The following is a 27,837-nucleotide window of genomic DNA, read 5'->3' as shown; positions in this document are numbered from 1 at the left end:
TGCTGCTGCGGGTCTGAGAGCTCCCTGCAGATTTCCAGGCCGCTGTTCGCACGCAGAGCAACCACGGGGGCAGTGGAGGGGAGATTCAGTGTCTGCCCCACCGCCTCGGCGGATCCTGCCTCTTTTTTTCCCCTTGAGAAATCCAGCAACCAGCTGAGATATTTGGGCGTTGGCACGAGTGCACGTGGGTGTCGTAACCGCCCCCTCACATTCTTGGGGAACCTGACTCTCTTTCAGGTCGCTTCACTTGCTCCTAACTAAGAACTTCCCCGGAAGTCAGGCGTCCTCGGGACAGTTTTACGGAGGGAAACCGAGGCCCAGAGGGCCCGGGCTCATCGCCCACCGAGGCAGCGATCCGGCGGCTTCTTCGAGGATGGCTTTGGACGTGAGTTGGCGGGAATCAGAAATCTGCTGGACTTTTAATTTCTTTTTTTTAAGATTTTATTTATTTATTTATTCGAGAGAGAGACACAGAGAGAGGCAGAGACACAGGCAGAGGGAGAAGCGGACTCCATGCAGGGAGCCCGACGTGGGACTCGATCCCGGGTCTCCAGGATCACGCCCCGGGCTGAAGGCAGGCGCTAAACCGCTGAGCCGCTCAGGGGTCCGACTTTTAATTTTCTAGAGAAAATGTTAACGCTCCTCCATCAGCGGCGGCCGCGAAATCACCGAAAACGGCCGCTTGGCAACTCGGAGGCGGACCCACCAACTTTCGACCAATCCGCAACTTGCTGGCAAGGGGACTCCCTCTCGGCGTCAAAGGCGCTTCTACGCATGTGCCGTCGCCTCGTGGGCGGGGGAAGCCTTTCCCTTCCTCCCCTGCCTTCCGGGCGGCACCGGAAGTGGCTCCGGGGCGCCTGCGCAGTGGCTCCGCGGTAATTGGGGCCGTTTCCTGCCCCGGCGTGGGGGTGGTCCGGCTCTCGCCCTCGCCTCCTCCGCGGCCTCGCGGGCCCGCAGGCTCCCGAGCCTCTCCCGCTGCCCGCCGCCGGCGCCCGGCCGTGGCGTGACTCTCAGGTAGGCCCCGCGCTGCCTCCCTCCCCGCCGCCACGGCGCCTCCGAGGCCGGGCCCCGGCGGGGTGCGCGGGGCGGCGAGCCGCATTGCTGGCCCGCGGGACGGGCCTGGGGTCCCCTCGGGTCTGACCCCGTCGCCCTCTGGGGGAAACCGAGGCACCCGGAGGGTCCGGCCGGTGGCAGCGCCTGTCGCCTCCGCCCGCCCTTAGCACGCCGCTGATGGAGCCCAGCCCCCGGCTCCTCGGAGACGCCGGCCCGGGCCTGCTGCGGAGGGGCGTCGCCCCCTCGGCCCCGTCGCGCGTCTCTCCGAAACCAGGCGTCCCTGGTCAGCCCGCCCCTAAGCGAGTGTCCTACTGCCAGCCGCCGGCCCGGCCCCCGGCCCCGTCCTGTTCTCCGAGCTGGGAGGAGGTCGGGGGCTCGCAGCACCGGGCCGTGACGGTGCCACGAAGAAGGCGGGGGCGGTTTCGTGCGAGGTCGGGTATGTTAAAGCAGGAAGGCAGGGGAGCCTCTGAGGGGCTGACCCTCTTGGACAAGGTAGGTCACACGGCTTCACTGATGTGCGGCTTCCCTGCTATCGATCGCCCTCTTAAAGCGGACCTTTTGATAAGTTTGGGAAGCTGAAGGCAGTTGTGGGAACATCAGGACAGTGCATGAAAACAAAACATTTCCATTGCCCCCCCCCCCCCCCATCCCACACCCCGCAAAGGTCTCAGGATCTGAACATTCAGGCTGAGGCAGCTGGAGGCTTGCGGGAGGGCGAGTCCTCCCAGGCTGAAGGAACAGGTAGTAGGAATCCTGCAGGGCAGGGCTGGGCTTGCTGTGGTCACAGGCCGACCGGGTGCCCCCAGAGCCCGGGAGGCTGGAAGGCAGCGAGCGGCGCAGACCTGGAGGGTGGTTCCGGGTGCACCTGTGTGCCCTGAGCTCCTCGAGGGCTCCTCGTGCTCCTCGTGTTCTGTACAACGCGTGGTCCACGGAGGCTGATACCTGAGTGACCCGTACTCCCTCCCTCGGTTCATCCCAAACGGCACAAATGTTCTCTTCCGATTTGATACCTGAAGAGGGGGAAGGAAGGGAAGGATGAATTTTCAGGCATCACGTGTGCAACCTCACTTGCTTTCCGTGATTCTGAGAAATGGGTGTTAGTGACTCTGTTTTCGTGGATGAGAGAATCGAGGCTCAGTAGCCACCCCAGAGCCACATAGCTAGCTCCTAGACTCTGACTGCAGAAGCCTGGTTATTCCTCTCCCCGGTCATGCAGGCGACTGGTGTTGCACGTGCACCCCCAGCATCGGAGGCACCGGTCGGTTGCATGCACCCTTCCTCTCGCAAAGTTGCTTTCTGGGATATTAATGTGCTCGGAGCTGTTGCTGTGACCAGAACATCTGCACTCATTTTCTTCATGAAGTTGGGAATCCCAAACGCCTTTCCAGAATCCCTAGCGATTTCCCCATTCTCTGTTGTCCCGAACATGGTAGCAGACCTTTTGGTACTCAATTAGACCAAAGTGGGTTATTTTTTTTAAAAAAAAAACCCTACAGAGAAATTGCTGAATCTTTGCCAGGACTGGTTGCTTTTCTTAGTAGCTTCATGCAGAGATGTTGACCTAAACAAGAGTGTAGAAATTGATAAGAAGAAAGTAAGCTCTGAGTGCTGACCTGGAAGAATGGGGCGTTCTGCCAGTTTACTGTCGTATTCCCGGCGCTAAATAAGCTCAGTGTCTGAGACTATGTAAGAAATGGGTGAATTTATTTTCTAGCTGGTGACTGAAAAGAACTTTACTATAATGTATCAGTTTATTTATTTTTTTAATATTTTATTTATTTATTCACGAGAGACACAGAGAGAGAAAGGTAGAGGGAGAAGCAGGCTCCATGCAAGGAACCCGACGTGGGACTCGATCCCAGGTCTCCAGGATCACATCCTGGACTGAAGGCGGCGCCAAACCACTGAGCCACCGGGGCTGCCCAATGCCCAATGTATCGGTTTATTAACCGTGACAGATGTAAGAGGGAAATAAGGAAGCTGGATGTGGGGTATATGGGAACTCTGTCTTTACAATTTTCTATAAATCAAAAAACTAAAGTATAAAGTTTATTTTTAAAAAGTGCTTGCTTGTTGCTTATTTCGATCTCTTTAGAAGAAAGAAACCTGGCATCAAGTCATTTTTAGACTCTTATTACCCGTTTGTGACTTAATTAGCTTTACATTAGCTCTCAGTGATACCACTTACTAAAGGACCTGTCCTTAATATTTTCCATTATTTTTTAGGGCCAAAATGAGTCTGTTTGGAACAACCTCGGGTTTTGGAACTAGTGGGACCAGCATGTTTGGCAGCACAAGCACAGATAACCACAACCCTATGAAGGTACTACATGAAGTTTCACGGGACTCGTAAATTACATGCCAGGGTTTCTCATAGTTAGACATACCCAGATAGCTTGGGAGCTTTCTTTGGGGCAAAAGCACAGAAACTGTGTCCCCTGCACTAGTGTCCTGTGCTCCCAGACTTTCTTCATACTTAAGTCACCGAGGTCCTTATTAAAATTGTAGGTTCCCAGGGCCCAGCCCACAACCTTTGAATTAGAATCTCCATCGGGGTGGGGGGCAGGCAGTGACTGATCGAGAACTTGGGGCGAGAGTGAACCAGTGGGCTGTCAGGTAGGAAACATCATTGTGGGCATTTGAGAGTGCTGCTTCAGGTCCCCACAGAGCTAGCCCTTCCACTAGCTTCTTTATCACTCATTTTTTGGATCAAAGCAAGAGAGGCCCAGTTCACTTAGTTCTTAGCACAGGGAAAGTCCACCATGAGTGTTCATTGAGAAAGAAGACAATTTTGAGTGAAATTGATGATGCATACATTGTAACATAGGTTTTCCTCCCTAGGATATTGAAGTAACATCCTCTCCCGATGACAGCATTGGTTGTCTATCTTTTAGCCCACCAACCTTGCCTGGGAACTTTCTTATTGCAGGATCATGGGCTAATGATGTAAGTGCTCCTTACGTGTGTGTTCTAGAAGTCTTATCTTTGTCTTCTAGCTAAGCCTAAGGTTAGCTTTCCATTTGACTCCATTCTTTGCCAAGTGAGTGAAGCAGAGGTAAAGCTTGTTCATGGCCTTTTTAAAGAACCCAGTAAGAGGGTATGACCCTTCTGAGTCAGTTGTTACACTGCTATTACAGTGATATTTGCTAAAAAAAGCGTAATCATATACATCACTCAAAAATTCCTCCTGTAGTTCAGTAACTTGACATGGATTTCCAAATCAAATATAGCGTCATTGAAAATGACTGTTATCTATGCTGGTAGACATGAACTTCTAAGTATCCTGAAAATGTTCTTAAGGCAAATGTTAAACTTTTTTCAACTTCAGGTGTAGCACAGATCCTGCATAGACATTACACTTAACCTATTGTGTACAAAAAGAAAGATGAAGTCCTAGCGCACAAAAGATTAAAACTCTGCTAGAAAAATAAGCAAAGGATGTGAAGAGGCACCTCACTAAAGGAGCACAGGTGGCCCAGTAGTGTGAACTTGAACCATTCAGCCACTGTCATAAGCAGATCATTTCAAACTTACATGATGGACTCTATCAGTATTAACAAAATGAAAAGTTTCAAAGAATGACATTTGGTTCCAGCAAAGAAAAGCTGAGACCTTACATGGATTGCTGGTAGATATGTAAATTGGTACAGCTCTTCTGAAGGCTGGCTAATGGGTAGTAGTTATCAGAAGTCCTTAAGTTTAAACTCTGCACCTCAGTGGTTCCACTTTGGGGCTCGAGGATCTCAAGTCATGTACTTAACCTGCATAACTGAATTAGCCTCTCAGTAGCTAAAGTGCTGTGAATGTACTGTCCTCTCCACCTTCCGATGCAGGGTGTGAAGCTTAGGGAAGTAGAATAACTGGCCCAGGTCCCACATCTAAGGGAGTGGCAAAGCCTGGATGCTGACCCACCCAGTAGGACCCAGAACCTATACTCCTAGCTACTACCTGATATTGCCTCATTTTTCAAAGTTTTCATGCTAGTGGAAGTTTTGAAAATTGTAATATCTAATAATATACATTATGGTATGTTTGTGTGCTGGAATACCACATTAGAAGTTTTGGAAAAGGTTTTTTTACAGGGGCATTGGAGGGTTGAGAAAAGAACAGTAGGGGGAGGAAGGCAGTCATGGTTGAGCAGGTTTGTTTTTTACATGTAGTTTCTGGAACGACTTCACATGATTAACTGCTAAAAAATGTTAGAAGAATGTTTAATGGTAGTTAATGCAAAGAAGAAATATTTCAGTTAAAAGAGTGAAGGTATTCTATAATCTAGCTTTTTGAAGAAAGTATGTGTGCCTGGGAACAGTGAAGGCACAACAAACCATTAACGTTGTCTGTGGTGGGATTAGGTGGTGTGTTTTTCTTGTCATATTTACAAAGTCTCTAAGTAAAATGCATTACATTTATAATTAGGGAAAAAATGATGTAAAAACAGTATTCAGAGACGAAAGCTAAGTTTCCCCTTTGGTCTTGATTCTCTGAATGGTAATGGATGACATTCTACTTTAAAAAATAAATCTCATAAATTGATAAAAAATTTATCTGCAGTTTTAGGTGTAAGCAAAAGAATATGTATGTTTTGATGGCTTAGGGATAGGAACATAGCGACTTGAGTATACTTTTTTTTTTTTTTTTTGAGATTTATTTATGTATTTTGGAGAGGGAACACAAGTGGTAGATGCAGAGGGAGAGAGAGAGTCTCAAGCCAACTCCAAGATGAACATAGAGCCCAACCCGGGGCTGGATCCCATGACCCTAAGATCACGACCTGAGCTGAAACCATGAGGCTACGTAACCAACTGAGCTGCCCAGGAGCCCTTGACTGCTTTATTCTTAAAGTTAGAGAATTAGGTTGATAGGAGAAGTTCGTGTATATTTAAGTTGTACTCCATTAGTTACTGGGTATTCAATGCATGTAATATGTCATGAGTTGCTGTGTTTGCATTAATTTGTCACATTACTGTAGGTTCGCTGCTGGGAAGTTCAGGATAGTGGACAGACTATTCCAAAAGCCCAGCAGATGCACACGGGGCCTGTGTTAGATGTCTGCTGGAGTGATGTAAGTTTCATCTTATTTTTCATATTTTCTGCTACGTGAGATCATGTGTTATCCAGAGTATTTATATATTTCTACTTTTATATAACTTGAACCACAGAAACCATGTACACATATACATTGTTGGAATTCTAAGTTTCTGTCAATATAATCATTGATTGATGTTCCTAATGTAGTCATTGACCATTAACTTTAGTTTATTTGAAAGTTTTTCTTGCATAAAAAGTTCCGTTATTTTATTGACATATTACCTTAAGCAAACAATTTCTGGAAGCCCTTCCTACCTTGAAATTCATACCATGAATTTCATCTTAAAATTAGAAATTTAGTATCCCAGGGCAGCCCCGGTGGCGCAGAGGTTTAGCGCCGCCTACAGCCCAGGGCGTGATCCTGAAGATCCGGGATCGAGTCCCACATCGGGCTCCCTGCATGGAGCCTGCTTCTCCCTCTGCCTGTGTCTCTGCCTCTCTCTCTCCTGCTATGTATCTCTCATGATTAAATAAAATAAAATCTTTAAAAAAAAAAAAAAAAAAAAGAAATTTAGTATCCCAGAAAATAAATCCTAGAGAAAAAAAGAATCCTTTTCTATCCTTAGACATTTGAAATCTTTTGGGTTTTTGGAATTCTCTTTTTCCTCCCAAATCCTGAGTATCAGTAATATAAGCAGATATGTTCCAAGTGTATTTGGCTCTGAGCTTTTGTGGTTGACTGGAGAGAATTTAACGAAGGGACTTTTTACAAATTGCCAAACTACTCTTCTTTTATGTTGTCATTTTTAAATTACACTGTACATTTATGTGATCTTAATTTGTAACTAAAAAATGATTCTATTTATAAATATTTTGAGATGGTTTAGGAGTCAGAGTTGCTCCCATTTTCACATTAGCTGTGATAGGTTTCTCTGAGCATTTTTGTCATCTGAAAAATGTTTTCTTGACATATCTGAATGGGTTATTATGAGGCTAATAATATATCTGAAAACAGTTTGAAAAGGGATGCATGTATTGCAGATACAACTTATTTTTATTTTATTTTATTTATTTATTTATTTATTTATTTATAAAAGATTTTATTTATTTATTCATGAGAGACACAGAGAGAGACGGGGAAGCAGGCTCCACGCAGGGAGCCTAACGTGGGATTCGATCCCGGGTCTCCAGGATCAGGCCCTGGGCTGAATGCGGCACTCAACCACCGAGCCACCTGGGCTGCCCACAACTTTGTTTTGTTTTGTTTCACAACTTATTTTTTTTTAAGATTTTATTTATTTATTCATGAGAGACACAGAGAGAGAGAGGGGCAGAGACACACGCAGAGGGAGAAGCAGGCTCCATGCACCGGGAGCCGGACGTGGGATTCGATCCCGGGTCTCCAGGAACATGCCCTGGGCTGAAGGCAGTGCTAAACCGCTGGGCCACCCAGGCTGCCCTCACAACTTATTTTTAATTTACATGTGGAAAAGTAGCAACTTGAGTAGGTTGAAGATATTTCTGATTTATTTTGCCTGTCTTTTTTAAGGATTGGGTAACGGATCAGAATGAGTTTCTTATAAAGTAGGGTGAGAAGTGGAATTAATTGATACAGGAATTCTGTTGCCCAGATGTTACTGAGTGGCTGTTGGCATTTATAAAAACAAAGACAGCCTATTTTATAAAAACGAAGACAGCCTATTTCCTTTTTCCAAGTTGTGCATCATCTAGTGGAGGAATCGAACGCAGCAATGAAGAGTTCTAACATAGTGAGCCAAGTCCTGAGAGGGGAAGGATGTCCTGGTGCTGGGTTGTAGGGGACACAGAAAGCAACTATAAATTTTAGGCGGGGTGCAATGAATGCCACACTGAAGAGACGAGTTGAGCTGAATCTTAAAAGAGAAATGAACCAGGTGCCCTCAACTTTTTGAGCATATTGTCATCCAGCTCGGGCCTACGTTCAAATTTGGGCTCTACCTCTTCAGCATTTTGACTTTGGCAGGTTACTTAATCTGTTTGTTTCCTCATTTGTAAAATGAAAGTAATAATAATTACAACAGATAAATAATTATCAGGCTTTGCTAGTATGGGGATAGAGTGGAAAGCGAAGTAGCCATGAAACTCCTGGTCTCTTAGGACATCTAGAATTGCAGATAGTAGAACTTGGTGGCAGCTAGACTACATCTAAGTAAAGTAACTATCTTGGGGTTAGTTGACAGACTTTCCTGAGGGAACATAGTGAATGGCTGAGTCTGGGCCCAGACCCAGACTTTCCTGGCTCCAGGGCCCATGTGCTTGACAGCCTCCCATCAGAGGCTTACAGGAAGGGAAATAGACTAATGGACTAATGTGGGAGGTGGGAAGAGTGTTCGGGAGAGGAAGCCACACATTTAATAGCATAGAAGCGAGAAGGGGCCAGGGTTCCCTTTGAGGCATAAACTAAACCTGGTGAAGATGAATTCTTCAGCCCTGTAAGGACATGGTTTGCTGTGTGGCCATAGCAGGGTGGAGAGCACTTGCAAATACTCTTTCTCGGCCCTGGCCTTTTGGTAGATTAGGCTCCATATCTCTTTGCCCACTGGGATCTGGCGTGCTGCTGCTCCATAGTGCTGGTTACAGCTGGTAGGATGTGCATTTTATAGTGAGATTCTGGGAGGCCAGTGTGTCACTCAGTCTCAGGGTAGCCCACTGCATACATTGGTCACTTCTAAGGATTTATGGAGTTTTCCTTATAACTTCACTGATAAAGAAGCAGGTTTTATCTTTTCTTTCAGTTAGAGAAATAGTGACTTTTCATAGGAAGAGATTTTTGCTGGAGAAGGATGGCAGTAAATCTTTGAGCTTTGGAACCAGAGATGAGTTAATCTGGTCAGCAGAGTATGGCCCATTGCCTATTTTTATAAATAAAGTTTTATTGGCACACAGCTACACTCATTCATTTACATAATGTGTATGGCTGTTTTCAATCCATTGTGACAAGGAGTTGCAGCAGAGACCTATAAAGACTAAAATATTCACTAAATAAATCACCCTAACAACTGGTCTACACTTTCCATTTAATATTTTCTTTTTCTGAAAATTGTCTCGTGCTTCTTTATATTTGATCTAATTTATGAGTTCTATATTTGAATATTTTTAAAATCACTACACAGTGATTGCTAATTTGTTAAGCTGTCCTATAGTTTTCATAGGGCCAGTGATTATTGAAAATTAGTGTAGTTTTATGGTGTGCACTTCAGAATGCTTAGATATATAGCTGAACAAATGTGTAATGATTATAGATGCATATGTGCGTATGCAGAGAAAATGATGCACTAAATGTCACATATCAGTTACCATGGATGATTCTAGGTAAAGGTTGATGGTTGTTCATTGTTTTATTCTTGCAACTTTTGTGAAGGCTTGAAATGAACCAGAACAAGAAATTAATGTGTTAGTATGCCTGGTACTACATATAGATGCAGGATTTGCAGACTATTCCTAGAAGGTACTCAGTGGTCCATGAGAAAGGAGCAGGTCCGGAGCAGGAGACTTCATTTTCCTGTATAACTTCATGAGTTATTTGAATATTTTTAAATCCTGTTGATATGATATCTCTTAGAAAAATAAATCCGTAAAAAAAAAAAAAAAAAGAAAAGAAAAAGAAAAATAAATCCGTAATAAAAGAGCTCAAAATGTGTTGTATATATGATGGGAGAGTTTATAATACACTAGCCTGTAAATAATTAGAAAAATAAAAATTGCAAAACAAAACCTGCCTCAATATGATCAACTTGTTTTTTAGAATAGCCAATTTTCTCTATTTTCTTTTAGGATGGGAGCAAAGTATTTACAGCATCATGTGATAAAACTGCCAAAATGTGGGACCTCAATAGTAATCAAGCAATACAGATTGCACAGGTAATAAACACTCTGTACAGAAAAGCTGGTCCTGGGGTTGTGATTTTCAAATTCTAATTCCGTAGTATAGAAAAAATGTAGTTGACTCTACCAACTCAGTTAGACTTGAGTATTTCAGAAGCCACTTTAGCATCAAAGTAACACCAGGGTAATAACCATTCTCATTCCTACTGGCATTCCACAGTTGGTCTGTCATGGATCTTCCTTGTGTGCATAGATAAGAATGGGCATCCTAAGGAGTTTGTGATGTTAAAACCTATAAAAGATGTTACAAGTGGGCCTCAACGGTCATGTGTTTGACATTCTGACACCCATGTGTGGCTTGCCTTTTACCAACTGCTTGTTGTAGACACTTGTTCATTCAGTTGAGTATTTAGTGAATGCCTGTTATATGCTAGGCACTGCCAGTAGGGTAGAGACACAACCGTGGTAAAAGCGACACTTCCTATGCCCGTGGGGCTTTCACTCTGTTCAGGAACAGCAGGCATGTGAGGACCGCTAGGGGAGAAGTAACGAAGCTCAGAGAACCAAGAACCAGAGGGTCTGACCTGGTTGAGAAGGCATTGGTCAGAAAGGCACTTTCTGAACCGACTTTCAGAAAGGCATTGCCTGCTCACAGTATGTGACTGTGTGCCAGAATCATCTCTTTGATCTCTTCCTTTGTATCTCCTTAGTAAATAAAAAAAAAAAAACTGGTAGAGTTCTCTACTAATTATTTTTGAATAACTTCCTAAGGAGGGGCTTATTTTTACTCTCATTATGGGTAAAATAAAATTAATGTTTGTCAGGATGGAAAATAGGTATATGTTCTTAGGTTAAATTGAATGTTATCGTCATTGGGAAGGGCTTGGATATCCTTTGGTGTTTGGTATGACCTCAATTTTTAAATTGGTGCTTTCTCTTTGAGTTTCCAGAACTGAGCACATAGTTAAATTTCTCTTGATCTGTTTTGATTTTATCTTCTTGTAAGCATGATGCTCCTGTTAAAACCATACATTGGATCAAAGCACCAAACTACAGCTGTGTGATGACCGGGAGTTGGGATAAGACTTTGAAGGTATGGTATACCAGTGAAGGGACTATACGGCCTGACCAGGAATGACATTTATTCTTACACTGTTTAGACTATAGCTCTGAATGGTCACTTACTAGCTTTTTGTTGTTGTTGTTGTTGTTTTTAGTTTTGGGATACACGATCATCAAATCCTATGATGGTTTTGCAGCTCCCTGAAAGATGTTACTGTGCCGACGTGGTGAGGAATTTCTAACTTAACATATATCCTTTTAAGAGAAATAACAAATTTCTTACCTTCTGACATCTTGCAATTAGAGGGTAATTTAAAAACTCCTCTAACTTTAGTAATAAACACACAGAGGTTTGCTTCAGTCATCTTAAATCAGATTTCTATGCTGCATTTGTCTCCAGATTATTAAATAGTGGTTGTCAAGTTTGTCATTTGAACATGTGCAGGCAGCCACATGCCATCGCTATATGTCATTTATTTGGAGGCTATAGGAAAGTGGGCAATAACTTTGTGGTGTGGTACTAGATCTTTGGGGGCTGTCTGTGAGTAGAAGAGAAACTGAAGGACTTTCTCTGTCCATTTGGCTAAAAGTCTTGAAGTTTTGTGCTAACAGTTAGTAATTCCACTTTTAGGAATTTATTATGAGAAAAATAAAGACATGGATGGTCTTTGTTGTGTATAATGTGATGAAAGCTTTGATGTGGCCTGATGAGCTAACAAGACCAGTGAGGTTAAATGAACCCGGTGGTAGGTTCATTTCTGGGCATTTTGGACAGTAACTGCTAGTATTCTTGGAATACACACCTTGAGTGAAGGATATAAATTATTATTATTCTCATTTTTTAAAGATTCTATTTATTCATGAGAGAAAAGAGAGAGAGGCAGAGACACAGGGAGAAGCAGGCTCCATGCAGGGAGCCTGACATGGGACTCGATCCTGAGACTCCAGGATCACGCCCTGAGCTGAAGGTGGTGCTAAACCTCTGAGCCACCTGGGCTGCCCCTGAATTATATGGGAACATACATCATACATATGCATGCATAATGCTCAGAGAAACCCCAGAGGAAAACATAGCATGATAATAACAGCTGTTAGCATTTGAAAGGGTGTTGGAAGTGATTTCATGTCTTCTTTTTCAGTATATTTTTAAAATAATCCTATAGTTTTGAAAAACCGGTGTTTTAAAAATGGATGTTCTACTTTCAAATAATTTTTTCTCTAGATTTTCATGAAACATATAGTGGTTATCATTGGATTTCTAAACTTTAAAAAATTCAGACTTATTTTCGTGAGTCTAAAAACATGGATCCAGTATTTTGGTATACAAAACCACATTCCTTCATGTTAAGCGTGTTTCTGCTTCCCTTCATTCCCTAGATCTACCCTATGGCCGTGGTGGCAACTGCAGAGAGAGGACTGATTGTCTACCAATTAGAGAATCAACCTTCTGAATTCAGGAGGATAGAGTCTCCACTGAAACATCAGGTGAGTCCCCAGTCAGATTAGGAAGCATGTACCTCGCATGTGTCACATGCCATTCAGTCCCCATGTGTGGAATATAGTTGTACTTTGAAATGCCTAAAAGTATTTTCAAGGGGATAAATTTAAGGATACAAGCACACATATTTTATGGGAAGATACTGTCCATCCCTGGAGGAGCCTGACTTCTCTGTCCTTTCTAAATGTGCCGCTGGATAGCTGGACACTTCCACATACAATTGCGTGCCTCCGTGGTTGGGCTCCATCTGGGGTCCTGGCGCCCGTCCTCAGCTCTGCCTTCACCAGGCCCACACAGCACCAGGTTTTTCCCTTCAGGTTCCCACTCACCACAGACTCATAGATTTTCTTCACTCTCATAACTCCTAGGCTTTCCTCTTCTAACCTTTGTCTCAGCAGATCAGATCAGCTCCTGGTCAGAGAACATAGAAACCAGTGGTGGGGAACTTCTTGTCCTCTTTCTAGGGAATGTGTCCACACCTTCCTCTGCCTTTCTCCTGCCAGTTAGGTGAGGCCTATGCTCTGTGGAGGCGGCTTCTGTGGTGGGACTCCATGGAACTCCTCCTCCGGGAGTGTCTGGACACTCACACCCTCTTTTGGCATGACTAGTACTGACATGTGTTCCTGTCTCATTCATCCTAGGAGACAAAACAATCTCTTTTGCCCCATGTCCTCTGGCACCACCTGGACCCCTTTTCCTTTGCTGTTAAGCATCTCACATGAGCTTTCTTGGTTTCCTTACCTCCCACTCATTTCTCACCCAACTCCGTTGACACTTCTACCCACATTACTCCACTGAAACTGGTTTTGGCTTGGCCACCGACGGCTTCCTTATCCATAATTGCAGTGGATGCTGACCAGTCCTCATCTCAGAGCAGCATTCACTGCTGTTCTTACATGTTCTTACATACCCCGGCCGTTGCCCCCCGGCTTCTCCACATGCTACTTCGTCTTCCCTGCTCAATCTTACTGCATGTTGGGGTTCCCCAGGCCTCTCCTCTAGGCCACTGCCTTCTCTACTAAAACAACCCTCATCTCTGTCTTCACTGTCACTTAGGTATACTTTGTGGGCTGGGGACTCAGATCCCCAACCAGCCTTGCCTCTGGGATCCCTACAGGGACACCACAATCTGATAGCTCCTTTGCCTATCTCCCAGCGTCTCAGCCCAACAATATCTCACACCAAACCCGGGACCACTTTCTGCACATCTTTAGATGTCACCTCTATTCAGGCTTTTCCATGCCTGTTTTCCCCAAAAGTGTGTGTGTGTGTGTGTGTGTGTGTGTGTGTGTGTGTGTCTTAAGAGATGTATGTGTATGTGTTTTATGCATTTTTGTCTTATGTTGCCCACTAGAATGTCAACTCAGAGCAGAGATTTCTCTTTGTTTGTTGCTGTCTCATCCCCAGCTTCTAGAGCCAGGTCTTCTACAGATGTTTGCTGAGTGAACAAATGATCTTAAATGATAGGCTCCTGCCTATCACCCTCACCCACCGCCTCCCTCTGTGCTCTGCATCTCGTGAGATGGGACCTCCACCTGCCCTTGTCTAAGCTGGAAATCTAGAAGTCATCCTCAGTCTGCTCCCCTTTTCTCCTCTCACTGATCTCCAGGCTCCCTTCTATCCTGCAGGTGTTTTGGAATCTATTCTTTTCACTCCTTCCCTCCCATACATCTAATCCAAATCTCCTTGTGTGACCGTAAGAGCTTAGATCTTGGCTCTCCTTTGATCCAGTCCTTTGATCATGGGTCAGGGGCTCTTTCTTAAAACAGCACATCTGACTTTGTACACTTCTGCTTAAAAACCCAGCTCTGACTCATTTCCTTTTGGATAAATCTTGAACTCCTTGACAAAACCTAGTCTGACTGGCTTCATTTCCTGCCTCCTGTGCCAGGCACCTTGGCCTTTCATTTGCTGGGGCATGCCATCAGCCTTTGCATAGGGCCACTGTGTGGTTGTATTCTTGTAAATGGTGCCCCCCAGAGGTGTGCAGTTCCCGGTCTCTGTGCTGAGCAGGGGAGGCACAGTCATCATTCCTGCTGACTTACAGACTTTTGCCTCTTTTCAGTAACTTTTTTCCACTCACAAAAGTAATGGGCTTGTTGTTCAAGAAAAGGCAAATGGTACAGAACTAGAACTAGTATATACTTTTCCATTTACTTGGGAAATTTGTGTGCTGTAGTAAGTGTCATAATAACAGATTGCTCTTTATCTTCATTTTCTGTGGCTTCGCCCCCAGGCTCAAGTCCTGCCCCCATGCCTTCTGAACTCACGGAATATAAAACAACAGTTTGGTAGGGTTGGCGGTTCTCTGGGGTAGATGAGATTGTCATGACTGGAAGAAGGAAGTGAGGACCCAGGCCCTGACCTCTGCTCCTCTGCACCTGGAGGCTGGGTCATAGGCTCTTTTGTGGGATCTTTGTGGAATCCAGGAGACCCTCCTTTGGGTCTCCAGACCCTGTGTTAGATCAAGTGCAGTGTGTTGCTCCTGCATGGTATGGTCACAGTTTAGAAAGTGCTGGCCATGTCCACTGTCCCACGTGACCTTGTGATATTTGGGCAGATGCTATTTCCCTTCTCCATTTGGAGAAGCAGAGGCACAGAAACGTTGGGTGATTTGCTGCAGGGTGCCCGCCTGGTTAGTGTAGGACTGTGGATCAAAGTGATGGGGCCAGCACCAGAATAAGAACTGATGGGACCCAGAGGGGTGCATGTGCTGCTGGAGTGATGGCAGGCCCTTCCAGTGGCAGAGGAGGAGCAGCACCAGACACCAGCACATGGTCTACAGTGTGTTCATAAAGTCGTGTGGCTGAATAAAAGTAGTTTCTCAAAAGGCAGAAAATTATGTCTACTGGAGGACTAGAAATAATTTACTATGTATATTTCTGGTTCTTCTGAAACCCAGAAACGAGGTGGACATTATTTACCTTCACTTAGTTATGAAATCTTGTATTTTGCATCATAATAACAGTTTTTTTTTTTTTCTTTCAAACTGCAGCATCGATGTGTGGCAATTTTTAAAGACAAACAGAACAAGCCGACTGGTTTTGCCCTGGGAAGCATCGAGGGAAGGGTGGCTATTCACTACATCAACCCTCCCAATCCGTAAGTGGGCTTGATTCGCTTGCACATTTTCACTTGAGACTGTTTCAGAAAGGGAAACTTAGTTGAGCCTTTGCGTTTCAGTGCCAAAGATAACTTTACCTTCAAATGTCACCGCTCGAACGGAACCAATACCTCAGCTCCTCAGGACATCTACGCGGTAGGTTAAAGAAACTTTAATCTTGAGAACGCCTCTAGAAACTAGACTTGGAGGTGGGTGGCTGACTCATTACAGGGCCGGGAAAGGTCATCCGTGTTGTTGTGCATGTTCATGGGCAGAGATCACTGGATTCTGCTCTGGGTCCCCCTTGTCTGTTTTTGTGACACGTTGACTGCTGCTGCTAAGGGCAAACTTAGGGCTATCTCAGAGGCCTTCCACCTCCTGAGTGCTGCCAGACAGTTCATACACTTAGCTAAAACTGAGAAATTGCTGATTGCTGGAAAAAGGCCCTTTCCTGATGTCCCCTCCTTGCCGTCACTGGCTGCATACTTGTTAACTTCTGCTGACTTGTGTTCATAACGAGACGCAGTTCAGTTCTGGGTGGGCAGTTGATTCTGGAAGCGAGGCTACTGTCTCCAGTCTGGGGGCAGTCAGCTCTCATGAATTTACTGTGCGTACGTGTTGTTTCCTGATGAAGCAGGAGGCATGTATTGGTAGATACCTGATGTCTCCTCCCTCATCCACCACCCCTCATTGTGCGTTGTTAATCCTTGCAGGTAAATGGGATCGCGTTCCATCCTGTCCATGGCACCCTTGCAACTGTGGGATCTGACGGTAGATTCAGCTTTTGGGACAAAGATGCCAGAACAAAACTAAAAACTTCAGAACAGTTAGATCAACCCATATCAGCTTGCTGCTTCAATCACAATGGAAACATATTTGCCTATGCTTCCAGCTACGACTGGTCCAAGGTGAGAATTACCAGGCCTGCTGTGGGTGTGCCAAGGCAGCAGTGCCAGGCCCTGGGTATCAGAAGGCCTGGGCTTGACTTGTGACTCTTCTCTGGACTTGCTGGTGACCCTGGCAGGTCACCATCACGTCACTTCACAGGGAAATAGCCAGCCTTCCTCACAAGGTGTGGGGACTCAGTGACATCATATCCCTGGAGCCTTTCCCTTGGAACCTGTTCTTGGGGGAAGGTCTGGTCATTGTGAGCACAGAAGCAGAAGTGACCTAGAGGATGCCACTCAGGGAGGGTGTAAGTCCTTCAGGGGCGGTTGCCAGAGAGTGAGGGGGCATGACAGGGCTACCGGAGGGGCGGCAGTGCCAGGGCATGGGGCTTTCGCTGGAGGCATTGCTTTTTTGTTTGTTTATTGTCTGGGGAGGGGAGTTGGCTTACCGGGTTCTGGCTGTGTTGTTGAGGTGTCCCAGCGTGGCGGTAAGGAGAGCAGACTTGGGGCCTGGGGCTCTAGGCTGCTGGCCAGTGGTCATGTCTCTTGGCCAGCCCGTGTGTTTGCTTCTCAGCTGTTGCTGCTGGTTCTTCTGGATTGTTTGTTTTTCTCATGCCACCACCCCCCCCCTGAACCCCCCTCCACAGCAGCCTTCCAGACTTTCCCTGCTCTGTCGTTGCTGCCCATGTTCCTGACTGGGGAGGCCCCTGGCTTCACCCGGAAAGGCTTTGACCAGGCAATCACTTCCCCTTTCACCTGCCCTGGCCTGTCTCCTTCTTCTTGCCTCCCAGCCCAGACATGCCCAAGACACCCTCACGCCCCTCTGTTCTCTTCTGCGAGCGCCTTCTCTCCCTGCCCACCAGCTCCTTGCTCTCCGTCTGTAAGCACACGCTCAGGCCTTCGACCGTGCCAAAGCCAGCTGGGAAGCCTTGTTTTCCTCCACTGATGAATGCATCGGTAGGGTTCGCACCCACTAGCTCCTGCTCCTTTGGCTGCATCCTGGGTGCCACCCTTCACCTCAGCTCTAGCCTGACTCCTTCTCCTTAGGCTTCTCCCAGGGCAAACCAGTGACCCTTCAGTCTCTAATTTGGTACCTGAGCTCGCCCTGCTTCTCTTCCAGTGGCCCAGTCCCGACAGGATGAATGCACGGTGTGCCCGGAGCACCTTAACTTATGAGATGAAAGCCCTGCTGACTCCCACGCATGCGTCCTTTGTCCTGCAGGCTCGCTGCCTCTCCTGGGTCCCTCCTTTGAGGCAATCACTGTCCGTTCACTTGGGGCAGAGGTCTTGGTGTCACCTTCGATCCTCTCTTTCTCAGAAGAGCGTGGCAGTCCCCAATCTCTGATGGCCTTACCTGCAGCACCCTTGCCTGTTGGGCTGGTAGTTCTGAGGCCTCCCGGCCTCTGCACCTGGGCCTGCTCTCCGTGTGTGTGCTGATTTGGGTCGGGCAGCCACGCTGTGTTTTTTTGAAGCAGCTTTACTGAGGTATCCTGGAAATGCAGCAGTTGTGCGGTTTTGACATCTGCATATACCTGTGAAACCATCACCACAGTCAAGATAACCTTGTTTTAAGATAACATTTTTATCTCCCCCAGAAGTTTCCGTGTGTGTTGCTCTGATCCTCTCCCCACACAGTCATTAATCTGTTTTTTGTCATTATAGATGAGCTTGCATTTTCTAGAATTTTATGTAAAAAAAAGTCCTACACTACGTACTCTTTTTTTTGCCTGGCTTCTTCACTTGAGTAAGGATCCTGGGGTTCACCCCCGGTGTTGAATGTGTCCCTCGTCCATTCCTTTCTGCTGCTGCTGAGCAGTCTCTGGTACAGGTATGCCACGTGTTTATCCTGTGGCATGTGTACCTGTGGAAGCCACGCACTCAGTTTTGCAAAGTGTGCACTTTTCCGGTTTTGCCTGGCTGGTGCTGGAGCCAGGTTGTGGCCTGGGGCCTTGGTTTCTCCACCAGCCTCCCCTTGTCCACATGCTCCTCCAGCAGTTGCCTCGGGCTACACCTGCCTCTGTGTCACACTCAGGCTGCACTATGTTGTAAGCATTGAAAAATAAGTAGTAAATGAAAGAAGTGAGAATGCTCACTGCTGTGAATGCTATTCCAGGTGAGTTCACCTGAACAATTAATGTCAGCTTACAGTAGGAGTTCAAGTTATAATCTTTTTTTTTTAATATTTTGTTTATTTGAGATAGTGCATGAGAGAGAGAGAGCATGAGCAAGGGAGGGGGGCAGATAGAAGCAGGACTCCCCCACCCCCACCCCCCCACACACACACTGAGCAGGGAGCCCACTGGAGGCTCGATCCCAGGACCCTGAGATCATGACCTGAGTGAGCTGAAGGCAGATGCTTAACCCACTGAGCCATCCAAGTGCCCCTTAAATTACAATCTTTTTAACTTAAAAAGAGTTGCTTTGGGAATTTCACACTGTTCTTAAAGACTGTTATGTCTGGGATGAAATCGTGATCACATAAGGTGAATATCGTGAGCTTGCTGCCCAAATGTGACTGCCCAGAAGAGCTGCATTTTGTATATTATGATGAGAACTTATGGTCTCCATAGAGCTAAACTTCTAGAACTGTCTCGGCATATCTGTCAAAGGATGAGCAGACCCACGGCTGTGGTACAGGAGGCAGAGTGCAGCCAGCGGCCGTTCCCCTCTCCCTGTTCCAGGTCTTTTGACCACCTGAGGTGCCCACTCCTCTACCTTGCCTGTCACCCCACTCCTGTCCTCTCACCATTAATGCCACTAATAACTTCCGTGGCTGCTGTTCTTTTCCCTGGGGGATAATGTTCAGAGGCCACAGTCCCCTTCATGGTCCTTAATTTTCAGGCCTCCTAGAGTTGCACAGCTCCCCTCTCCTCACCATGAGAGCAGACACTGACCACCACATGGACTTCCATTTCTCTCTGGGTCTGTGTGGGGCGGCTCATCCTGGACCTTGTCATCATCCCTGGGAAGTCCTAGGGCAGATGTGTCCCTCAAGTCTGGGCCACTGCTCCGCTGCCCTCGCTGGCGGCCTTGCTCCTGTGGGCGGCCACCGTGGCCTTGAAGTGGCAGTGGGTAACAGTCTTAGCACTGAAAAATATGTAAAAGATCATCCCTCCTAGTGGAACACCAAAGGCCGATTTGCACTAAGTCCTCCTTAACCTTTCCTCTTAAAACCAAAGTTTAAACTTAACATTTGACTTTCTAAAAAAAAAAAAAAAATTGACTTTTCTTTCTCTCCCTAAACCTGTTTTGTTCCCCTGGAGACCTTCTGTTTCATGCACATAGCGTAGGACTTGGCATATACAAAGTGCCCACAAAATGCTCAGTTTTGTTCTTTGATGATAAGATTGTTGTGTTTTTTTCCCCCCTCAGGGACATGAGTTTTATAATCCCCAAAAGAAAAACTACATTTTCCTGCGTAATGCAGCTGAAGAGCTAAAACCCAGGAATAAGAAGTAGTGGCCAGAGACTTCTGGGTTGTCCAGAGTTTTCTCTCCACGTTTTCTCTCTGCCTCGTCTTTGTACGGATCTGGGTCCCAGTGTTGGTAGGTTGTCAGCCCTGGACATGGATTTCAAGCCCTGGAGAAAACGACGTCTTGACCAGCAGTCAGGAGCCCAGACGGCCACAGTGACTGTCCGTCTCTCCATTCCACTGCCCGTTACAGGTTGCTTCTGTAACTCCACAGGGACTGAAATCATATAGAAGTTAGATTCCTGTGGGCGACTGCCAGGTATCTGCAGTGCTTCATTCAGCCACGTACGTGTTAGAGAGCATTGGGCAACATTCTATGAACGCTGTACTGTATTTTGTAATAAAATATTTTGAAGATTCCCTACTAAGCTCCCTTTGTGTGTCTCTCCCCTGGCCTGCCTCATAAGCTCTGAAGTTGTCATCCTGTTGAGCAGTGTCACAGGTTGTCATTTGTGTTTTGAGCCCCCCCTTAGAAATGCAGCAGTCTTGCCCCTTAGCAGAGAAGGAATCCTGAGCTGTGATTCCTTCTACTGCGTGGAGTGTCTAGCTGCAGCTTCACGCACAGGCAGGCAGAGTCTGAATGTGTGTTTCTCTTGCTTCCTTCATCTGTCTTTAACATCCCCAGTGGTTTTTGGCTCTGCGGGGCAGATCCTGGTGGCTGGAACGGGGCCTGTCCCGTGTGCTCAAGGGCAGGCCTTTGTAGGCAAGCCCAGGTGGGTGATGTGTGGCTGGCAAGTTAGGACCTGAGCATCCCCGCATGAGAGGTGCTCTTAACTCCTGCCCCAGTACTGGTAATTTAAAAAATTTTTTCATCAAAATTCTTCACTGGTAAGTATCTGAAATGAAATTCAGTTTAACATTGGACTTTTGAGGCTCTTATTGTGTTTTTACCCTGTGATCCCAAATGCTGCTTTATACATTACTGTTTGGGGCTGGTGTATAAACTAACTTGCTGAGTTTGGAAATCTGGCTTTGATAATGCTGTAAGTTGTGTTTGCCTACTCATGAAAAGCAATGAAAATAAAATTTTCTACTGGAAGAGATTGCCTGCACTCAGTGGTTTAAATTCTTTGGTAGAGCAGAAGTAACATCAGACCTGTTAACTCTTCAGCTCTATCTGTTTGCATGAAAAAATGTACTTTTTGAGAGAGAAAGGCAGGTGCACTGGGGAAAAAAAAGTGTGAATTTTCAAGTTAATTATTTACACCTCACTTTTCATGAGTCAGCCCTGTGCGTGTGGGAAGATAGAGCAAGTAGGACTGCTGTGCTGAGAGTCAAATTTGATTATCCCAGTGGCTGACTTTGTCGGTTAGGTAGGCAAGATTCATGAGCATCGGTTTAGCCATAGTTTTGTAAATTCTCTTTACGAGCTGGTGATTGACAGTGGTTGCCAGTGACCTTGAAAGGAGTCTAAACCAAGAGCTTTATAGAGTGTTCTTTCCCAAGACTGGGCCTCTCCACATTACGAAGGGGATAGGTAGTTTGTGTCATTGGCTAATTCAAAATACTTGCCAAAGTCCATTTTCCAAAGTTACCCAGGTTGGGGTCCCGGAAACCAGGAGCAAGGGAGCCCCTGGAACGGGGGGCCGGGGCTCATTTCTCACTCGCCCAGAACCCAGAGCATGAAAACCTGCGATGGGTTTGCTAGTGATGAGCTGGGAAATACTTGTTAAAAATCACTGAACTCCTTAAGATACCTGTTTACATGTTTCCTAAAGGGATCTGGAGTCTTTGAGGAGCCCCTCAAAGACTCTGCAGGTGCATCACCCCTGCAGGTGCCCATACCGTATGCTGCTGGCATCTCCTAGTTCAGAAAGCTACAGACGTAATCCGGATAGCTTGGATAAACGACAAGCCTCTGTGCCACCGGAGATTTGCACCCAGTTAGAACCAGAGGTAGAGGTCCTGCTTGCATGGAAAGGGGGCCTGTAAGCCTCATGGAGAAGGCAGGTGGTCTTGTCCGCTTACGTTTTCTGATATTTTGTCGTGAGAATTCCCAAACGTGTAGGGGAGTTGGAAGAGCTTCCCGGTGAACACTACCACCCAGGTCTTAAAGTCGGCAAGTTGCTTTCACGTGATGTCTCCCAACTGGTTTCGCTAGGCCTCTGCCCCGCCGTGCCTGTGACAGCACAGTCGGTAGTGACCGTGGACGTGGCCCGGCGGCGAGAACTCGCGTGAAAGGAGTCAGGGGTCAAGGCAGGACTGTGCAGGGGGGAGCATATGCAGGAAGGCACAGCTCTGCTCCTGCCACGTTTGGGCAGACCCCACGGTGCTTGGTGTACGCACCTGCGAGCTTTCCCAGAGCCCTCTGCGGTCGGCGGGGCCTACTGAGCCCTTCTCACCTAATCCGAGCGAGGGCCTGGCCGCGAGGTGCCGTGGGTGGGATGTAGTAGCACAGGGCGAGCGGCCGGCATGTCACGTACGTCCTTGCCCTTCCCGAGGAGCAGGAGTCTGGCGAGTGACCAGCTTCTCAGACACTTGGTCGTGTGTTACAGGGCTTGCTGCATGCAGCTTCCCAAACACATGCATCTGGTCTCCATTTCGACCGTGATTTCCTTATTTTTCTTTAAATTGATCGACTTCTTTTTTTAATCGATCAACTTTTTAAAAAGCATGGTTGCCTCACAAAATGAGCCACTGCCGTAAATTTAAGGGAGGAAATTGCATATATGGAAAACTCTTTTGTCCAAAGTTAGAAAGTAACCGTAAACATTAACACACTGAAAATGAGGCCATAGAAACAAGCTCCTAAATAAAACAGCAGAAGTTAAAACTGTACCACCTAATTGGCATCTTCGAGGGACAAAATACCTCCCCGGAAAATTCTGCAAACGGGACCTTATCCCGTATGTTCACATACAGGAACCTCCCAGCCATTTTTGGAGTCACTTGGGAAGTCAGTTTTTTTCATTCAACCAAAATGTGATTTTCCCTTGAAGGCGGTGCTCCGTGAGAAATGAGCCAAACGCGTCAGGAACACAGAAGTTGGCATTTTCCAGATTATATCACAGTCCCTTCGATGGTTGTGACATGACCATGGGTTGTTGCTGCTTGTGTTTTTGTAATGGAATTGCAAGACTGCATTAAAATGTGTCTTCTGTACTGCACTGCCTCACACGGAGTAATCGTGCTACCATGATGTGTGCGTGTGTGTATGTGTCTACACGTATCCATGTCATCAATGTTAATCACGTCCTGGACTGGGATTTTTCTCCGTTACCTCCTACGTAATCGAGGACAAGTAGCGCTGCCATGAGTACCAGTCATAAGTGTTCCCTTGCATCTGCCCCCAAATGAGAGAGGGATACTGACTATTACAGGACGTTTGAAATACCCGCATCACATTGAACGTACTTTATTTGTTTTAAGATTTTATTTATTTATTCATGAGAGAGAGAGAGAGCCAGAGACACAGGCAGAGGGAGAAGCAGGCTCCCTGCGGGGATCCCGATGTGGGACTCGATCCCAGAACCCCAGGATCACGCCCTGGACCGAAGGCAGGCACTCAACCGCCGAGCCACCCAGGCGTCCCAACATCGTACGCACTTAAGAACATGGACTGCCTGCCTCCGAATCCCTGCTCTGGGGCCTTGAGCATGTGATTGGTACTTCTCAGCCCCAGGGACCTCATCTGTGTAACGGGAGACATTAAAAACAGCATTCCCGGGACGCCTGGGATGCTCAGCAGTTGAGTGTCTGTCTGCCTTTGGCTCAGGGCATGATCCCAGGGTCCTGGGATCGAGTCCCACATTGGGCTCCCTGCAGGGAGCCTGCTTCTCCCTCTGCCTGTGTCTCTCATGAATAAATAAATAAAATCTTAACACAAACACACACACACACACACACACAACCAGCATTCCCAAAGGATTGGTGGGAGTATTCAGAGTTAAAGCCTGCAGAGTGCTTCCGTGGCTGGCCCATAGTAAGTGCTAGCTCTATGGCCTGGTGGTGACCTCACACCTGTTGTGATAAAAACTCAAAAACAAAAACCACCTCTCAAAACTACAGCCACATGGTTCTCCTGCCTCCTCCCACCTGCTGCTCGAGCTCTAGGCCATCAGGGTCCCTGCACATGCCTCAGGGTGCAGGGTGTCCCGCCGCTGAGTGGTGCAACGCTGGCCACCTCTGGGCCTCGACCCGGCCTCCGTCAAGGCAACAGGATGCTGTTCTAGCTCCTAGTGCTACTTCCAGGTGGGATGACATCCGTGGGAAGTGGCCAAAATGTCCCCATACTGGGCTGTCCCCAGCCCCTGGGGGTCTGTAGGAGGCTTCCCGGAGCCCTGAGGCAGTTTCCAGGCCGCCAGCAGATGGCGCCCGCGCCCCCAGTGCCAGGCCCGGGACGTGTTCTAGGTGCTACTCCGTGGATTTGCGCTTGTTCAAAGGAGTGCGGGCTCTCCACCTGGTGGTGTTACTAAGCTTGTAAGGTAGTCGGGATTATTCATCCTGCTGGAGGAATATCCTCTGACATCATACACTTTTATCTTTACGAGGATTGATGGCCTCCTTAGGAAATACTGAAGTCAAATCATTTTTCAGAGGTCAGGTTCCCGATTTTTCTACTTAAAATTTAATCCTCCCCCCACCCCCACCCCCACCCCCACCCCGCAGTGTCCTTATGGGACATTGAAGTTTTGTTGCCCGTGGTGTGGGCAACTCTGAGTGCCCACTCACCCTCTGGCATTATCTCTGCCCTGCTTTGGGGAGGAAAGAGTAGGAAATGCAAATCTCCATCCCAGATGGGTGCTGGTGGCCAACAGGCCCGCCTTGAGACTAATCTTAGTAACTCTGAACGCTCTAGACCTACGCGTGCTAGTCGGTGGGAAATCCATCCTGGCTGCAGGGTGGAGGAGGCGGTTTCAGCGTGAGCATCCTGTTCCCTTGATGGAGGCCGGGTCGAGGCCCAGAGGCGGCCAGCGTTGCACCGCTCAGCGGCGGGACACCCTGCACCCTGAGGCATGTGCAGGGACCCTGATGGCCTAGAGCTCGAGCACCAGGTGGGAGGAGGCAGGAGAACCATGTGGCTGTAGTTTTGAGAGGTGGTTTTTCTTTTTGTTTTTGTTTTTGGGTTTTTATCACAACAGGCATGAGGTCACCATAAGGCCCGTAGACGCCGAGCAACTCATCTTAGAGCCTATTGTAACTAAGTCTGTCGTGAATTTTGCATCAATATTCAGAGAACTACTAAGGTGAGGGCTGTTTCCAAAGCAAATAAAAGCCTGTTGCTTACTTGCTTAAAACGTGAGTCAGCCCCTAAAGAGAGCTGGCAGGCGAGCTTATCCTTGGAGTTTCCCCCTGGGGTGGGGGGTGAGGAGGGGGGCGGATGGAAGTGCTGAGAAGCAGCTCAGCCACCAGCACCCCGCGTGCCAAACCCACACTGCCCTTCGGGTCATCCAGGCACTGGCAATGCTGCTTCCTGCAGGACAGGTCGGAAACTTGGGGCCCTTCGGCCCCTGGTAGCGGGGTGGGCAGTGTCACCATCACCCCAAGGCCTGAAGGGGCTGGCTGGGACTCTCTGCACCCCGGGGCCTTCCTCAGCAGGGCTGAGCCCCACCCTTCCTGACCTTGGGCCTCCTCCAGCTCCAGGTAGGCCATCATTTCCATTCTGGATCTTTCCAACACTGGGCTTGACCTTTAAAGCAAAAGTGCAGTAGATGCTGAGTTTTAGTGAGGGAATTATTTGAGGCACGTGTTCCCCACTGTCTTTAGGTTCAAGGCATGTCCCATGATGCCGGAGGTCTCCATCTCATGTGGGACCTCGTGCAACATGACCCCAGTCCTTGGCCGCCTCGGGGGACTTTGCAGGAGGGGCCCCTTGACCAGCATGGGAGGCCCCAAGCACAATTCTGAGTTGCCTGCAAAAGCGAGGTAGGTATACAGTATGGACTGGATTGTGTCCCCTCCGCCAAAATTCCTGTGGTGAGTCCCAACCCCCAATGCATCAGAGTGTGACCACGCTGGGAGTTGGGGTCGGTACAGGGGTGATTAAATTCAGTGAGGTCATCACTATGGCTTCTAAGAAGAGATCAGGACACAGACACACAGGAAAGACCACGTGAGGACACCGGGAGGAGACAGTCACCTGCAAGCCAAGGACAGGGGCCTCATAAAAAACCAACCCTGCCAATACCTTCATCTTGACTTCTGACCTGTGAGGAAGTAATTTCTGTCTTTAACCCCCGCAGCATGTGGTCTTCACAGCAGCCCAAGCTGACCAGGACAGTGTTCCCAGGTAGCCATTCGCTTCTCAACTGTGTGACATGGTGTCCCCCACCCTAACACGGACCCCGGGTCCACGCCGTACCTGCAGGCACTTTCACCAGCACACTCCTGGGCTCCCTGGGGACCAGGCCGGCACCCTCACTCCCATGGCACAGACAGGCTCGGCCTCTGCCTGGCCTTGGCTGTCACGGAGTTCTTGAAGCCTCACGCACGCCGGGCCAAGGGGCTTCCCGGCACACCCGCTAACCTGTGCAGTGCCAGAAAGCGTGCGGCCTTCAGCAGGGGAATCGCCGGGGAGTGGATCCACGTTTTCAGATCAGCACTGGCCACCTTTCTAAGGTTCACCGAGGCGGTGCCCTGCCCTGGGATGTCCACTGAGGAAACCCCACCGTTAGCTCCAAAGGGGGCCACTGCTCTCCGTGCTGCCCACGTGGCAAAGGGTCGTCGCAGAGGTGAGTAAGGCTCCGGACCTTGAGACAGGGAGATCACCTTCCACTTAGCAGGGGAAGCAGGAGGCAGAGGGAGAGAGCGTCCGGGTGGTGTGGCCTGAGACAGACCCCGGGCAGCTGGCCCTGAAGTTGGGGGCAGGGGCCCCAAGCCACGAACCCAGCAGCCTCCAGAAGCTGAGACGGGGCAGGGCTCGGATTGCCCCCCAGAGCCTCCAGAAGGAGCCAGCCCTGCCAACACCTTGACTCTATCCGGTGAGACCCCCTTTGGGCTCTGACCTCCAGAGTAAGGAGAACGAGAGAGTAAATCCATGTTGCTTTAAGCCATAAAATGTGGGTAACTTGTTAGAGCAGCTGTAGGAGGGGGCCCCCAGGTCCACCCAGCCCAGGGCCAGAATTCAAGCTCTGTGAACTCGATGGCAAAAAAAAAAAAAAAAAAAAATTCTTCTTCCTGGGGTCGGACTGACCCAGGTGACCCCCGGGAGCGGGTGTGGTGACCCCAACCCCCGAAACCCAGCAGCTCTGCCACGGGAGGCGTGTGCTCGAGGACATCTCGCTCGTGGCCCTTCCACGACCGCAGCCTCCTCACAGCCACCATCGGCTCTTGCGGCTTAATGCATCAGCAAAAGAGCACACGCCTTCCTATCTCACACGCTTATGGTTTTTTTAAAAAATATTTTAATAGCTGCATTTTATTATTTATTTTTTTTAAAAGATTTTATTTGTTTATTCATGAGAGACACAGAGAGCGAGGCAGAGACACAGGCAAAGGGAGAAGCAGGCTCCTTGCAGGGAGCCCAATGGGGGACTCGATCCCAGGACTCCAGGATCACTCCCTGAGCCAAAGGAGATGCTCAACCGCTGAGCCACCCAGGCGTCCCTAATAGCTGCATTTTAATGTGATTATTTTCCTTTGCATCTCTAGCCACTTCGCTGTTTGACACCATCTTCGGAGGAGGGGCCTTAGGCCTCTGCAGACTGCCCAGGGCCCCCGAGAGGGGACTCGGCCTGCAGGGGCAGGCTGGGCCTTTCTAGCTGGCTGGGGGCCGGAGGCCATCTCCAACAGCGGGATTTGGGACTGCGGCCCCCAGGCATTGGGAAGGCCTGAAGGAGCCTGCGTGGGAGGGGCTGGCGCGGCCCCACCTCCCCACCTGGCCCCAGGCTGCTGTGTAGGCTGGAGCCGAGGCGTGCTGGAAAAAAAACGA

The 27,837-nt window shown here is 48.0% G+C and overlaps 1 protein-coding gene across 1 annotated transcript; it reads left to right on the top strand.

Moving 5' to 3' along the window:
* The first annotated feature begins 249 nt into the window (after positions 1 to 249).
* Positions 250 to 21,010, top strand: RAE1 (ribonucleic acid export 1). The gene is made up of 12 exons (XM_026015061.2): positions 250 to 1,014; positions 3,280 to 3,376; positions 3,895 to 3,999; positions 6,023 to 6,115; positions 9,895 to 9,981; positions 10,952 to 11,038; positions 11,163 to 11,234; positions 12,385 to 12,492; positions 15,501 to 15,607; positions 15,689 to 15,764; positions 16,322 to 16,516; positions 19,868 to 21,010. Exons 2-12 carry the CDS (start codon positions 3,287 to 3,289, stop codon positions 19,952 to 19,954), a joined length of 1,107 nt encoding a protein of 368 aa, XP_025870846.1. The 5' UTR covers positions 250 to 1,014; positions 3,280 to 3,286; the 3' UTR covers positions 19,955 to 21,010.
* Positions 21,011 to 27,837: the final 6,827 nt, after the last annotated feature.

The sequence above is a fragment of the Vulpes vulpes genome, chromosome 14 (genome assembly GCF_048418805.1).
Source record: "Vulpes vulpes isolate BD-2025 chromosome 14, VulVul3, whole genome shotgun sequence".
Taxonomy (NCBI): Eukaryota; Metazoa; Chordata; class Mammalia; order Carnivora; family Canidae; genus Vulpes; species Vulpes vulpes.
This window is presented reverse-complemented; position numbering and strand designations above follow the sequence as displayed.

Bases quoted from the DNA above. Each gene is read 5' to 3' on its own strand.
- RAE1 (XM_026015061.2), top strand. From the start codon at position 3,287: ATGAGTCTGTTTGGAACAACCTCGGGTTTTGGAACTAGTGGGACCAGC. The intron at 9,982-10,951 runs GTAATAAACACT...TCTTCTTGTAAG, and splicing joins AAGCAATACAGATTGCACAG to CATGATGCTCCTGTTAAAAC. The intron at 11,039-11,162 runs GTATGGTATACC...TGTTGTTTTTAG, and splicing joins GTTGGGATAAGACTTTGAAG to TTTTGGGATACACGATCATC.